The 12,111-nt window shown below is 64.5% G+C and overlaps 1 protein-coding gene across 2 annotated transcripts; it reads right to left on the bottom strand.

Moving 5' to 3' along the window:
• Positions 1 to 1,466: 1,466 nt before the first annotated feature.
• ABCG4 (ATP binding cassette subfamily G member 4) lies at positions 1,467 to 10,196 on the bottom strand. 2 transcript variants are annotated; one of them, XM_054291376.1, is made up of 15 exons: positions 9,972 to 10,196; positions 8,338 to 8,575; positions 6,096 to 6,213; positions 5,891 to 6,023; positions 5,619 to 5,669; positions 5,346 to 5,491; positions 4,972 to 5,095; positions 4,681 to 4,795; positions 4,399 to 4,532; positions 4,227 to 4,325; positions 3,947 to 4,115; positions 3,336 to 3,436; positions 2,280 to 2,438; positions 2,045 to 2,163; positions 1,467 to 1,964 (listed from the first exon to the last, which is right to left on the bottom strand). In XM_054291376.1, exons 2-15 carry the CDS (start codon positions 8,564 to 8,566, stop codon positions 1,739 to 1,741), a joined length of 1,923 nt encoding a protein of 640 aa, XP_054147351.1. In that variant the 5' UTR covers positions 8,567 to 8,575; positions 9,972 to 10,196; the 3' UTR covers positions 1,467 to 1,738. The 2 variants fall into 2 exon arrangements, with proteins under 2 accessions (XP_054147351.1, XP_054147352.1); XM_054291377.1 differs by lacking the exon at positions 9,972 to 10,196 and adding an exon at positions 9,766 to 9,889.
• Positions 10,197 to 12,111: the final 1,915 nt, after the last annotated feature.

Raw genomic sequence — 12,111 nt, 5'->3', positions numbered from 1 at the left:
GCCAGCCTGCCAGGGTGGGGCAGGGCTCTGCCTCCCCCACGTCCACGCTTGCCAAAATCCTGCAGGTTCCCACGTCTGTGGGTGCAGCCCGGTGCCAGCAGTGCCAGCCCACGAAGCTGTGCTGGGCAGGGCAGCAGGGTGCTGTGTTCCCAGCAGTGCCAGCACACAGAGCTGAGCTGGGCAGGGCAGCAGGGTGCTGTGTTCCCAGCAGTGCCAGCACACAGAGCTGAGCTGGGCAGGGCAGCAGGGTGCTGTGTTCCCAGCAGTGCCAGCACACAGAGCTGAGCTGGGCAGGGCAGCAGGGTGCTGTGTTCCCATCAGTGCCAGCACACAGAGCTGAGCTGGGCAGGAGAGCAGGGTGCTCTGTTCCCAGCACAGCAGCACCTGCAGATGGCCCTGGTTCAGCAGCTCTGGGCTCAGCTCAGTTCCTCTGCAGAGCCAGCACGGTGCTGAATTGCCTTCCCTCTCTCTGCAAGGTGTGCGAGTTTGGAGCAGCCACCAGAGCCACCAAAGGTCCCTTCTGGTGCCATCACTAAGTGCAAAGGCCTTCCCAGAGTCCGTGTCACCTGCTGCAAACAAACCAGCCTGGGATCTCCCCTGGTTTCCAGTGCAGGCACTGCTCTGCAGAGGGAGCCCCTGTGCCCAGTGTCGCCCTGGGGGCTGGCACTGTGCCAGGCTGGGTGTCCTTGGTGTCCCCTCCCTGCAGTCGGTGCTGAGCGAGGCTCGTGTGCTGAGGCAGCCCCGGGGAGCTGAGGCACAGAGGCTGCAGGGAAGGGCTCAGGGCCTGTTCAGCTCCTGCAGCACAGCCTCCAGTGATGACACAGCTGAGCCCAGCCCTGTTTTCCATCCTCCTGGCACGGGCAGGGTGTGGGAACCAAAATCCTCCTTGCTCCGTGCAAGGGACCAATAATTTCTTCCGCGTTGGTTAAATTAGTTCAGATCCTCCTGTCTCAGACCCCAGGGGCAACAGGGACTGAATGTGAGACCCCCTAAGGTCTGAGAACACTGTCCTGCTGCCACAGACCCTGCTTTGGAGATCCCATCTCTGAGCATGATGTCCCAGCAGGAGTCTGAGACAGAGCCCCAAGTCCTTCTCTGCCTGTTTGCTCCCTTTGCTGAAGATGCAGTGGGGATTGAGGGGAAAAAAAAAATAAAGAAAAAAGGAACAAAAAGAAGGAGGGTTTGCACAGAAAAAAAAGGGGATGCAGCAATCTCTGTGGCTACAGCGGCAGGAAACTCTAAAGCCTTGTGCAACTCCACCGTGGCATCTTTGGGCTCCTCTCAGCGCTGTCTCCCACGCTGCTGGCCAGGACGAGGAACGGGACCATGAGCTGCACCTCCAGCTCTGCAGCTCCCTCCTGCCAGCCCAGCCCAGCCCAGCCCAGCCCCAGCTGCTCAGGGCAGGCTCCTCCCAGCCGTGCTGGGCACAAACACCTGGGCTGGGCTGTCCCTGCTGTCCCCAGGGACACCAAGACGGGAGCTGAGCTCTGTCAGTCCTGGGGGAGGACAGTGGCACATGCCAGGGCTGTACAAAACGTTTTGCAATGAAGAGAGTGTGTGTGGAAAGGTTAAAACAGTTCCGAGATGTCTCAAAACCCTTCTCGACTGAGCCAGGCCTGGCTGGCACCTCCCAGTGCCTCCACCACGGTCTGGGACCTGCAGGAGCACCGTGTCCATCTGCAGAACATCTCTCACAGCAGGCCAGGCCCGGGGACGGCACCGGGGCCCCACGGCCCCCTTATCTCTCAGATTTGACCTTGTACCTGAGCACCAGGTAAGCCAGGAGCCGCAGGATGACGAAGAAGATGCCCAGGATGAGGAAGTCCAGGTAGAGCTTGGCCTCCTCCACGTCCAGCTCCTGCAGGATCTTGATGGGCTTTTGGAAAGGGCAGAAGTCCTCGAGGCACTCCAGGTCCTCGCGCTCCATGGCGTAGATGGTGAGGATGACCCCCTCGAAGCCATACCTGGGGCAGAGCACACCTGAGGGTCACCAGGGGCACAGGGGAGCCCAGGACAGGGAGCTCTGGCCAGAGCTGGGGCCCACCTGACGTAGGAGACGTAGGAGCTCCACTGCAGGTAGGTGGGGATGGTCTTGAAGCTGACGAAGAAGCCCGAGAAGAGCAGCACGGGGATGGCGGTGACAGGTCCCACAAAGGTGGCCACCTGGGGAACACAGGCCACTGGGGGTCACATCCCTGCCCACCCACGGGCAAAACTTCACCCCAAACCACCACAGGGACCCTTGCAACTCTCCACGGAAGAGGCAAAGCCTGCCAGACCTGCAGGGAAGTGGAAGCAGCTCCGATGAGCAGCCCCAGGGACTGGGCCACCAGGGCGGTGGCGGTGGCCAGGGCGGAGAAGAGCAGGAAGCGCGTGGCCTCGGGGGGCTGGCCCGTCATCCAGTACACGATGCTGCAGTAGGCGATGGGGCAGATCACCTGCAGGGGACAGACAGACGGCCCTGCTGGGACCCAGGGCCATCCCCACCCCACAGACACCACAGACACAGCCCTGCTGGGCCCCACGGCCATGCCCACCCCACAGATCCCAGAGACACCATCCATGGCCACCCCCACCCCTGAGACATCACCCTGCTGGGCCCCACGGCCATAACCACACAAGAGACACAGCCCTGCTGGGCCCCACGGCCATCTCCACCCCACTGACCCCACAGACACCACCCTGCTGGGCCCCATGGCCACCCCCACCCCACAGACACCACCCTGCTGGGCCCTATGGCCACCCCCACCCCACAGACACCACCCTGCTGGGCCCTATGGCCATCCCCCCACAAGAGACACCACAGACACCATCCGTGGCCACCCCCACCCCAGAGACATCACCCTGCTGGGCCCCACGGCCATCCCCACACCACTGACCCCACAGACACACAGCCCTACTGGGCCCCATGGCCATGCCCACCCCATTGACCCCACAGACACCACCCATGGCCGTCTCCACCCCAATGACCCCACAGACATCACCCTGCTGGGCCCCATGGCCATCTCCACCCCACTGATCCCAGAGACATCACCCACAGCCATCACCACCCCACAGATCCCACAGATACAGCCCCTCCCCTGTGCCCCTGCTGGGCCCCATGGCCATGCCCACCCCACTGACCCCACTGACACCACCCACGGCCATCCCCACCCCACAGACACCACCCTGCTGGGCCCCACGGCCATCCCCACACCACTGACCCCTCAGACACCACTCACAGCCATCCCCACCCCACCGACCCCACAGACACCGCCTGGGGCACTGGGCAGGGCCTGGCCGTGCCAAGGGTGGCACAGCAGCACCAGGGTGGTACCAAAGGCACCAAAGCTCACCTGGAAGGGCACGTCTGCCATGGTCTTTGCCAGGTAATAGGCCTTGAGGCTGTACCAGTAGTTGAGGTGCTCCCTCAGGAACACGGTCATCTCCTGGGGGACTGCAGGGACACAGAGGGTGAGCACCAAGAAATTCCCTGCCCTGGGGGGCTCCAGCCCCTCTCACACCCGCCCTGCAGGTGGGGTGCACCAGGTAACCCCCACCTGCATCATGAGAGGGTGCCCAAACCTTCCTTGGGGGGAAAAATAAATCAGTGGCTGATACGGGGAACTTCCACGTGGAAAAGTCAGCTTGGGTGGGGCTTTTTACATATTTACATTTTCACAGATCAAAATAATAAAATATTAAAATATTAAAATTCCAGCATTATGCTTTGAGCCAACAGGGGTGAAATAACCAGATTATAGCTAAATAAAGGGCAAAACTGCAATACAGGCAAACAGAAGACTTTTCCCTGTTTAATTTTTTCTCTCCTCTCTTACTTTTCAGTCCCTTTGGAATTTGGCCAATCCCTCTGGCTCCCCACGCCCTGCCCAGCACACCCACAGTGCCACACAGCTGGAGCACCCCTGGGAGCAGCGAGGAGATTTGGGGGCAGGGAGCTCCTTACAGGTAAGGATGGTGGGCATGAGGGCAGCGAACATGAGGAAGAGCATGGAGAAGAAGAGGAAGCCGGTGTTGTTGAAGACCTTGCCCGCGTCGTTGCCGATGTGCAGGTAGAGCAGCCCGATGAGCACCCCGATGCAGATGTGGGACATGAACCGCAGATGGGTCAGCACCTGCGGGCACAGGGGGGCTCAGCACCCCAAAAACACCCCAAGGGAGCAGAGGACAGCCCATGGAGTTCCTAGGTGCTGCCAGCCCCAAAGAGCCCAGCCCTGAGCCCTTACCGTGTCCCGCAGGATGCAGATGAAGGTTCTCTTGAAGAGGATGCAGAACTGAGTTGTGGCGCTGGTGGCGAATGTGTGGCTCTCGATGTGATCCACATCCTGCAGGAGCACAGGGACGTGGGTCAGCTTCTCACCACTGCTGGCACAGGAGGCTCCTCTGAGCCCCACTCACCGTCCCACACGTGGGGCACGAATCTGCCTTGTCAGGGCTGCTCTTCTTCTCGGCCATGGTGCACATCCCGTTCTGGACAGCGCGGAACAGGACGGGGTTGAGGTCCCCGTACTCCCCTGAGGCCACCTCGATGACTGTGGAGGGCACAGGACACAGGACCCCTGAGAGGTGCTGAGCCCCCAGCACCGAGCAGGAAGGGCACGGGCAGCTCCCTTGGGCATCCTGGGAGGTTTGGGCACGGGGTTTTGAGCTTCCACCCTCTGCTGGGGTGGGGGCACTCACTGAAGTCAGCGGGGTTGTGGTACGTGGGGCAGTGGAGGCCGAGGCCCTTCAGGTAGGGGATGAGGTTGGTCACGACGCCCTTGAAGATGCACTGGCCCTGGCTCAGGATGTAGAGCTGCAAGAGAAAGCCAGGATGTGGCAGGAGATGGGCAGCCAGGGCACTGCCACCCCCTCCTGGCACAGGCCACCCCTGCCAGACCCCAGCCACAAAAACCCAGGCCAAATAGTTGCAGCCCACCCCTCCCATGGCCTCTCTCCTTGGGGCCACAGGGAGCCTGTGCCAGGCCAGACCTTGTCGAACATCTCGAAGAGCTTGGCGCTGGGCTGGTGGATGGTGCAGATGATGGTGCGCCCGCCCTGAGCCAGGGAGCGCATCAGGGACACCACCTGGAAGCAGGAGGCGCTGTCCAGCCCGCTGTGGCCACGCAGGAGGGGTGGAGAGGAGAGAGAGACAGCAGAGAGAGAAGGGGAGAGTTGAGAGAGGGACAAGAACATCCTGAAGATGCCCTCACTTGTGGACACCCTCCCCTCAGATCCACGCAGAGCAGCACCAGCACCAGGGGCACAGTCCCATGCCGTGCTCAGATGGGCACCAGAGGGCACTGGCCAGGCCAGCAGGGGCAGCCCAGCTGGGCAGGCAGGGCTGGGAGCCCCTGTGGGCTCACCTGGTGGGCTCATCGAAGAACATGACGGGCGGGTTGTTGACCAGCTCCAGGGCGATGGCCAGGCGCTTGCGCTGCCCCCCCGACAGGGAGCTGGTGCGGGTGTAGGAGCACTCCAGCAGCCCCAGGGCCGTCAGGATCTCGTTCACCTGTCACACAGCCAAGGGTTTGGACAGGCTTTCATCCCCCTCCCTTCACCCCTGCCATCCCCTGCTCCCCTCATCCCCATCGTGGGGAGAGCTGAGGGGGTCTGGGCCCACCCTCCCCAGCCCTTACCAGCTCCTTCTTCACCTCCTGCTTCTCACTCAGCTTCAGGTTGGCAGAGACCTGCAGGGAGAGGATGGCCATGGAGACAGGACTGTCAGAAGTAGGGAACAGAGCGTGGTTCCACCCCTGACTGCTCAGCATGGAGGGAGCAGGATTTTGTTCCTGCATCCCAGAGCCCTTGGAAATGCCCAGTGATCGTGTGGGGTCAGTGCCCACAAGGAGCCAGCCCACAGCATGTCCCCAGAGGATGTCCCTCACCTCAGGATGTCCCCAGAGCTCACCATCATGGCCTCGAGCACGGTGAGGTGTGGCAGCAGCATGTCATCCTGCATGATGTAGCAGGACATCTTGCGGAAGGTGCGCAGGTCCCGCGGCCGCCCGTTCACCAGGATCTGCCCCTTCATGCCAGTCTCCCTGCAGGAGGGAGGGCAGGGGGATGCAGCACAGCCCTGTACCCCCAGCCCCTCTGGGACCCCCCAGACCCACCTGTAGCCAGCCAGGATGTTCATGAGTGTGGATTTCCCAGCTCCCGAGGGGCCCATGATCCCAATGAGCTCCCGCTGGCAGAATTTCCCCGACAGGCATTTGAGGAGAGTCTTGTACCCTGCAGGGGGAGAGCAGCAGGGGTTTGGCATTGCCACCCCAGCTCCTGGGGCACCTCAGGACCCCCGTGTGCCGTGGAGGAGCTTTGTGTGCCCCATCAGCACCCCCAGGGCTTTGGCCACTGCAGCTGCCACCTCCAGCACGATCCCTGCCCCTGGTCCTTGGCTGATCCCGCTGATTCCCGGCGCTGAAGAAGCTCCTGACCTGGATCACAGCAAAGAGCAGGGAAATCCCAGGGTCAGGGCACTGAGCCGCTGAGGGAGATTACCAGGCTGCTCCTGGGTTTGTCTTCAGACGCTGATCCCCAAGGCCAGGGGCAGGGCCAGCCGGAGCGGGGCAGCGGGGGGCAGGCAGAATTCCCGATCCGGCTGCTGCCTTCATTGGCATTCACGCTGTGGCACCCGGCAGCAGCCGCTGCTAATCAGACCTGGAATTATCTCTGCTTTAAACGCGGCTGATTAGCATTTTCTGGCAGAGGGAACACGATGTGTCGGGAGCAAGGAACAAGCACAGCCTCGGGCTCTCAGGAGCCGCCCCTGAAATGGAGCCCTGGCTGGACAGGAATCGGTTTTGGGGGGTGATAACCCCATGCACCGAGCCTGAGCATCCCTCCAGCGGAACTGCGTCCCCTCTGTGCCCCACGGGGACAGCGCTGTGGGGCGAGGGCAGCAAAGCCAAGCTGGGATAAGCCCAGGGACACAGCAGTGACAGCCCCACCTCTCTGGGGAGTCCTGAGGCTTCTCCATCCCCAGGGAAGCGCATCCACCCCGTTCCTCCTTTGAGCCCCTCGGGGTCAGGACCCCCGTATCAGGAGGGGTCCCGCGGGCAGGGGGCGGTCAGGGGGGCTGCGCAGGGTGGGCAGGGGCGAGCAGGGCCAGCAGCCCCCCGGCAGCGCGCACGGCTCCGCACCGCGCATGCCGCTCACGTCGGCGCCACTGCAGCTTGCGCAGCGGTTACTCACGTTCATTGACTGCCAGTAACCTCCTGCTCGGCACAGCGGGCCGGCGGGGCTGGGGGATGTGGGCAAAACCACCGAGACCCCCCGAGAGCCCCGCCAGCCCTGTCTGAACGGGGGGAACGGGGGGAGAAAAGCTCCCCAGCCACCGCCATCCCAGGGACCCCCGGACCCCCGGGTTTGCTCCCACCTGGCCCAGCTGCCCGAGCCTTCCCCCCTCCCTCCCTCCCTCCCGGCCCTGGCCCGCTGGCAAGGAGCCGGTTCCTCCTGGGTGCTAGAGCACAACCCGCCCTGGCTGTGCCATGGATCCTTCTGGGGCGCTTCCTCAGCATCCCGGGCAAACAGGGAGGCACCATCCCGGCAGATGTCAGGGATGATCCCAGGGTGTTTCAGCGCCTCGGTTTCCCGAGCTTTGCGCAGCCTGGGGATGGGGCAGAGCCCACCGGGCACTCCTGGCTGGCAGACACCCTCACCGAGCCCTGTGACCTCCCTGCTCGTCCCCTCCTGCCTTCAGCTTCTGCAGATCAGCTCACCCTCCATCTTATCGGCCTGCCTGATTGGCATCCCATTAACTGAAAGCGCTAATTAAAGCAGACTGCCACCCACCAGCCGCCATCTGCCTCCCCTCTCCCCTCCCTGAGCTCCCGGCCAGAGTCACACACAGGGAAGGGGGCCCCTGCTCACAGGGAGAGGAAATCCCCCACAAAACACAGCCCACACCTTCTCCTGGCCAGGCTGGGAGCTGGGGTGTCCTGCTGCATCCCACACAGACACCATACCCCAAACAGCCGTGCTGGGGAACCCCATCATACCCCAAACAGCCGTGCTGGGGAACCCCATCCTATCCATCATACCCCAAACAGCAGTGCTGGGGAACCCCATCCTATCCATCATACCCCAAACAGCAGTGCTGGGGAAACCCATCCCACCCCATCCCATCCCAGGGTGTCTGCCCAGGCCAGATGTTTCCCTGGAACTCTTTCTGCCTTCCCCTGGCATTGCCCAGCACAGGTTTTCCCCCCCTCCCAAAGCACCCAGAACAAACAGCCGGGCACAGAGAGCCCTGGCACTGGGAGCAGGGTGAGGTCATGGCGTGCAGAACAAGACCGGGCTGGGAGAGCCCCGCGGGTCCCCTCCCCTCCCTGCCCTTCCCCACCCGCCAGCTCCTACCTCTCTTCCTCCACCAGGGCCCCTCCCGCACGGAGTAGGACAGGTCGATGAACTCGATGTTGACGGCCGAGCGCTTGGGGAGGTGGGAGAACCTCTGCGCCTCCGTGATGTGGTTCTCCACCTTCTTCAGGTGCGTGGTGAGCAGCGGCGCGTCGGGAGGGCCGGCGTGGCACACCGTGTCCTCCAGGGCGATGGAGACGCAGGCGGGGTCCATGCCCTTCTCGGCCATCCTGCCGCTCTGTGGGGAGCGCACGGGGCTCGGCTGCTCTGCCAGGCACTGCAGGGACCGGCCCACAGCGAGTCCCGTCCCCGCTGCTCCTGCTGCCTCCGCCGTGCCCTCCGCCCAGCTGGGGCCGGCACCCACATCTGCCTGCGAGGATGGAGCGGCCGAGCCTGCGCCCAGGGCTCGGAGCAGCGGGGTTTGGTTCAGCTCCACAGTCAATAATTGATGCACCTCCTGCAGCTCGGTCCGGCTCTGCTGCCGGGGCTGCTCAGCTCCCCCAGCCCCGGGGGCCCTGCCCCGGTGCCGTTTGTCCGGTGGGTGCAGGATGGGAGGGGGGAGAGCTGATGTCCTGCCCTGGGCCTGGGGTCCCCAAGGACACACCGGGAACCAGCCCTGCCCTGGCCTTGGGGAACACAGCTATGAAACCCTAAACAAGCAGATGATTCCAGCTGGTTTCCTGGACAAAGCACGCCGTGCTCCTGGGGCAGAGCTGTCCTGGGTGCATCAGACCCTCAGACAGTGCCTGGGGTCCCCCTGGGCTTGCTGGGAGAGCCTGAACACAACAGGGAGGGGGCCCTGCTGGTGCCATTCCTTCTCTGCCTTCCTCGGCTCATCATTTCACCTTCCGGGCTCGTTCAGCACAGCCTCCGCGGCCAGGCCAGCACCGAGCCGGGGCCGTGACGCTGATCCAGCTGCCCCAGCGCTGCCGTGCCCGCAGTGCTCCACACCGGCTGCAGCACGGCCGGGCCCGCTGGGCTCGGGGCTCTGCGGTGCCGGGGATGCTGAGCGGGGAGCGCGGCTCTCCGGGGGCTCGGGGATCCCCCCAGGAGCAGCAAAAGGAGCTCGGGCTGTGCCGGAGGGGCCGCGCCCTGCACCCAGCTCGCCTCCCAGCCCGGGGTCCCACCGCCGCCTCGCTAACCTACATTAGGCTGCGGGATGCGGGCAGCGCTCGCTGCGGCTGCAGCGCTCTCAGCGGCCCCTGCGAGGGGCGCCGGCAGCTGCGGGAGATCCCCCAGCCCAGCCCAGCCCAGCCCAGCCCAGCCCTGCTGCAGGCAGACCCCGCTCAGGGCTGCAATGGAGCCAGCCCAGCCCCGGGGAAGGAGGGGTGGGGGTTCCCATCCCGAGGGTCCCCTCCCGGGGTGCAGGAACGGGGGGTTCGGGGGTGCTGCTGGGGGGCAGCGGGCTCGGAGCGCCCTCGGGCTCACCTTGACTCCTCCGGCTGGGCGTTCGCGGAGCGCTAAATCCCGCAAGCGGCTCTCGGCGGCTTAGCCCAGCCCCGAGGCGCGGGGTGGGGACGGGAAGGCTTTGCCCGAGGATGCTGTTCCTTCATCCGCGCTCCCCGCCGGCCCCTGCCATCCCCATCCCCAGCCCCCCGGGCCCGGCTCCGCTGCCGGCTCTCCCGCAGGCTCACCTGGCAGGGTGCGGGGCGGCGGCTCCGCTCCCGCAGCGCCCCCGCCTCGCCTCCTCCGCAGACAAAGGGGCGCTGCCCGGGGGGCCCGGCCGGGCTCGGCTCGGTTCGGTTCCGCCCGGTTCGGTTCGCTTGCGGTGCTCAGCGGCGGGAGCCGGGCTGGGCGCTGCCCCCGCGGGTGCCCGGCCCGGGTCTCCTCCCCATCCCTCCGCGGGGCTGGGTGGGCAGGGCGGGCGGGGGGCGCTCCGGCCCCGCAGTGTCCAGCGCTATCCCCGCAGTGTCCAGCGGCCCCCGGGCCCGGCTGCTCGGGGCTCCCCTCTCTCCCAGCCCCGTGGCCGGTTCTGCCGGGCGGGGAGCAGGATGGATGGATGGATGGATGGATGGATGGGCTCTGCCCGGGCGGGCAGCGCTGCCAGGCAGCGAAAAAATCCTCTTAAAGGGACCGGCCCTATTTCCTCTCGCCGCCTGCCAGCAGGCCCTGAGCATCCCTGAGCACACGGGCGGGTTTGGCAGCGCTGCCTCTGCACCCCCCAGCACCACAGAGCCCGCATCGGGGCACTGCCCCCGCAGCCCAAACCCCCCTGAGGGAGCCCCACACACCCCAAAGCTGCTCCTGCCCCCCAGACCCCTGTGCAGACCCCCCAGCACGGGCACAGTGGGCAGTCAGGGCTGCCACGGCTTGGGACAGCCAGGGGGTGACAATTGGTCACAAAGGGGGTGGCAGGGGGTGTCCCTCCGGGGTTTTACCCCCAGCACACCCTCCCTGGTGCAGCTCGTCCTGCAGGATCCCCCTGCACCTCCCCAGCACCACGCCTGGCTCCCTCCTCGCTGTTACTCACACCTCGCACCCACCACAGCACTTAAACACCAGAGACATATGGAAATGAGTGGCACCAGCAAGAGTATTAATTAAAAAACCATCTGTTGAGCCAAGGAGAGCTTCCCCCACCCCCTGCCAGCTTAGGGCTGGGACAGAGCTCAGGGCGGGATCCAGGCAGAGACTGGGGAGGGCACAGGGAGCAACCCATGGAGCCAAGCTCCTCATGGGGGCCCTTAAGTCATCTTGTTCTGGAGCAAAAGGCACCAGGTGGGGCTCACCCGGTTCTCTCTGTACCCGGCTGCCTCCCAGCCCTGGGGCCCTCCCTGTGTGCAGGTGCCAGCCCAGCCCTGCCCTGGGCAGTGCCACAGCCTTTCCTCCCTGCGGGGAATGGCCTGGCAACGAAATCCCTAAATCCCTAGCCCCTAAACCCCTTTCTGCTCAGCTGGGCCCAGGCTGGTGGCCATGAAGCACCCAGCAGCTGTGGAGAGTCATTTCAAGGTGGGAGGAGGCAGGGATGGAGCCCAGTGCCATGGGGGCCTTCACATCCCTCTAATCCCCAGCTGGGACCTTCCTAAAGTGGCCTTGTCCATAGCTGTGTCCCCACCCAGGACAGTGGCAGGGGGAGCCTGTCCTGGTTCTGTCATCTGTGTTCAGGGCTGCGGGGACAGAGCAGGCAGCAGAACCTCTTGGCATGACAGGAGAACCTGTGGGATTCCCTGCAAATATATTTTTAATGACCCGTGGCTGGTCCTCCAGCACCCTCAGCAGTGCCATCTCTTGTGCTCCAGACCACCCTCTCCTTCCCTGGGGAATAAAACTGCTTCCATCAAGGAGCCAGAGGTGTCCCCAAGGGGCACAGAGCTGCTCCTGGCTGCAGCCACATCTCCCCTTTGTGGCCCCAAGCTGCTGGGAGGAGAAGCCCCTGCAGGAAGGGGCTCTCAGGGCAGGACCACAGAGCCCCTGGCAGGAGCAGCACCAGCAGCCATGCAGCAGCCTGTAGGGGAGATTTCCCACCTGGGAGATGAGACCTTTGTGCCCTCTGCACTCCCAGGGAGGCTGCAGGGCAGCTTGGTTCCTCAGCAGTGGGTGCTGCAGCCCTGGCCAGGCTGCCCTGTCCCTGCCATGGGGACAGGAGGAGATGCCACACTGGCCAGGCTGCCCTGTCCCTGCCATCGGGACAGGAGGCAGATGCCACACTGGCCAGGCTGCCCTGTCCCTGCCATCGGGACAGGAGGAGATGCCACACTGGCCAGGCTGCTCTGTCCCTGCCATGGGGACAGGAGGCAGATGCCACACTGGCCAGGCTGCTCTGTCCCTGCCATC

Source organism: Melozone crissalis, unplaced genomic scaffold (assembly GCF_028551555.1).
Source record: "Melozone crissalis strain CALT ecotype California unplaced genomic scaffold, PUWL_Pcris_2 ptg000092l_1, whole genome shotgun sequence".
NCBI lineage: Eukaryota > Metazoa > Chordata > Aves > Passeriformes > Passerellidae > Melozone > Melozone crissalis.
This window is presented reverse-complemented; position numbering and strand designations above follow the sequence as displayed.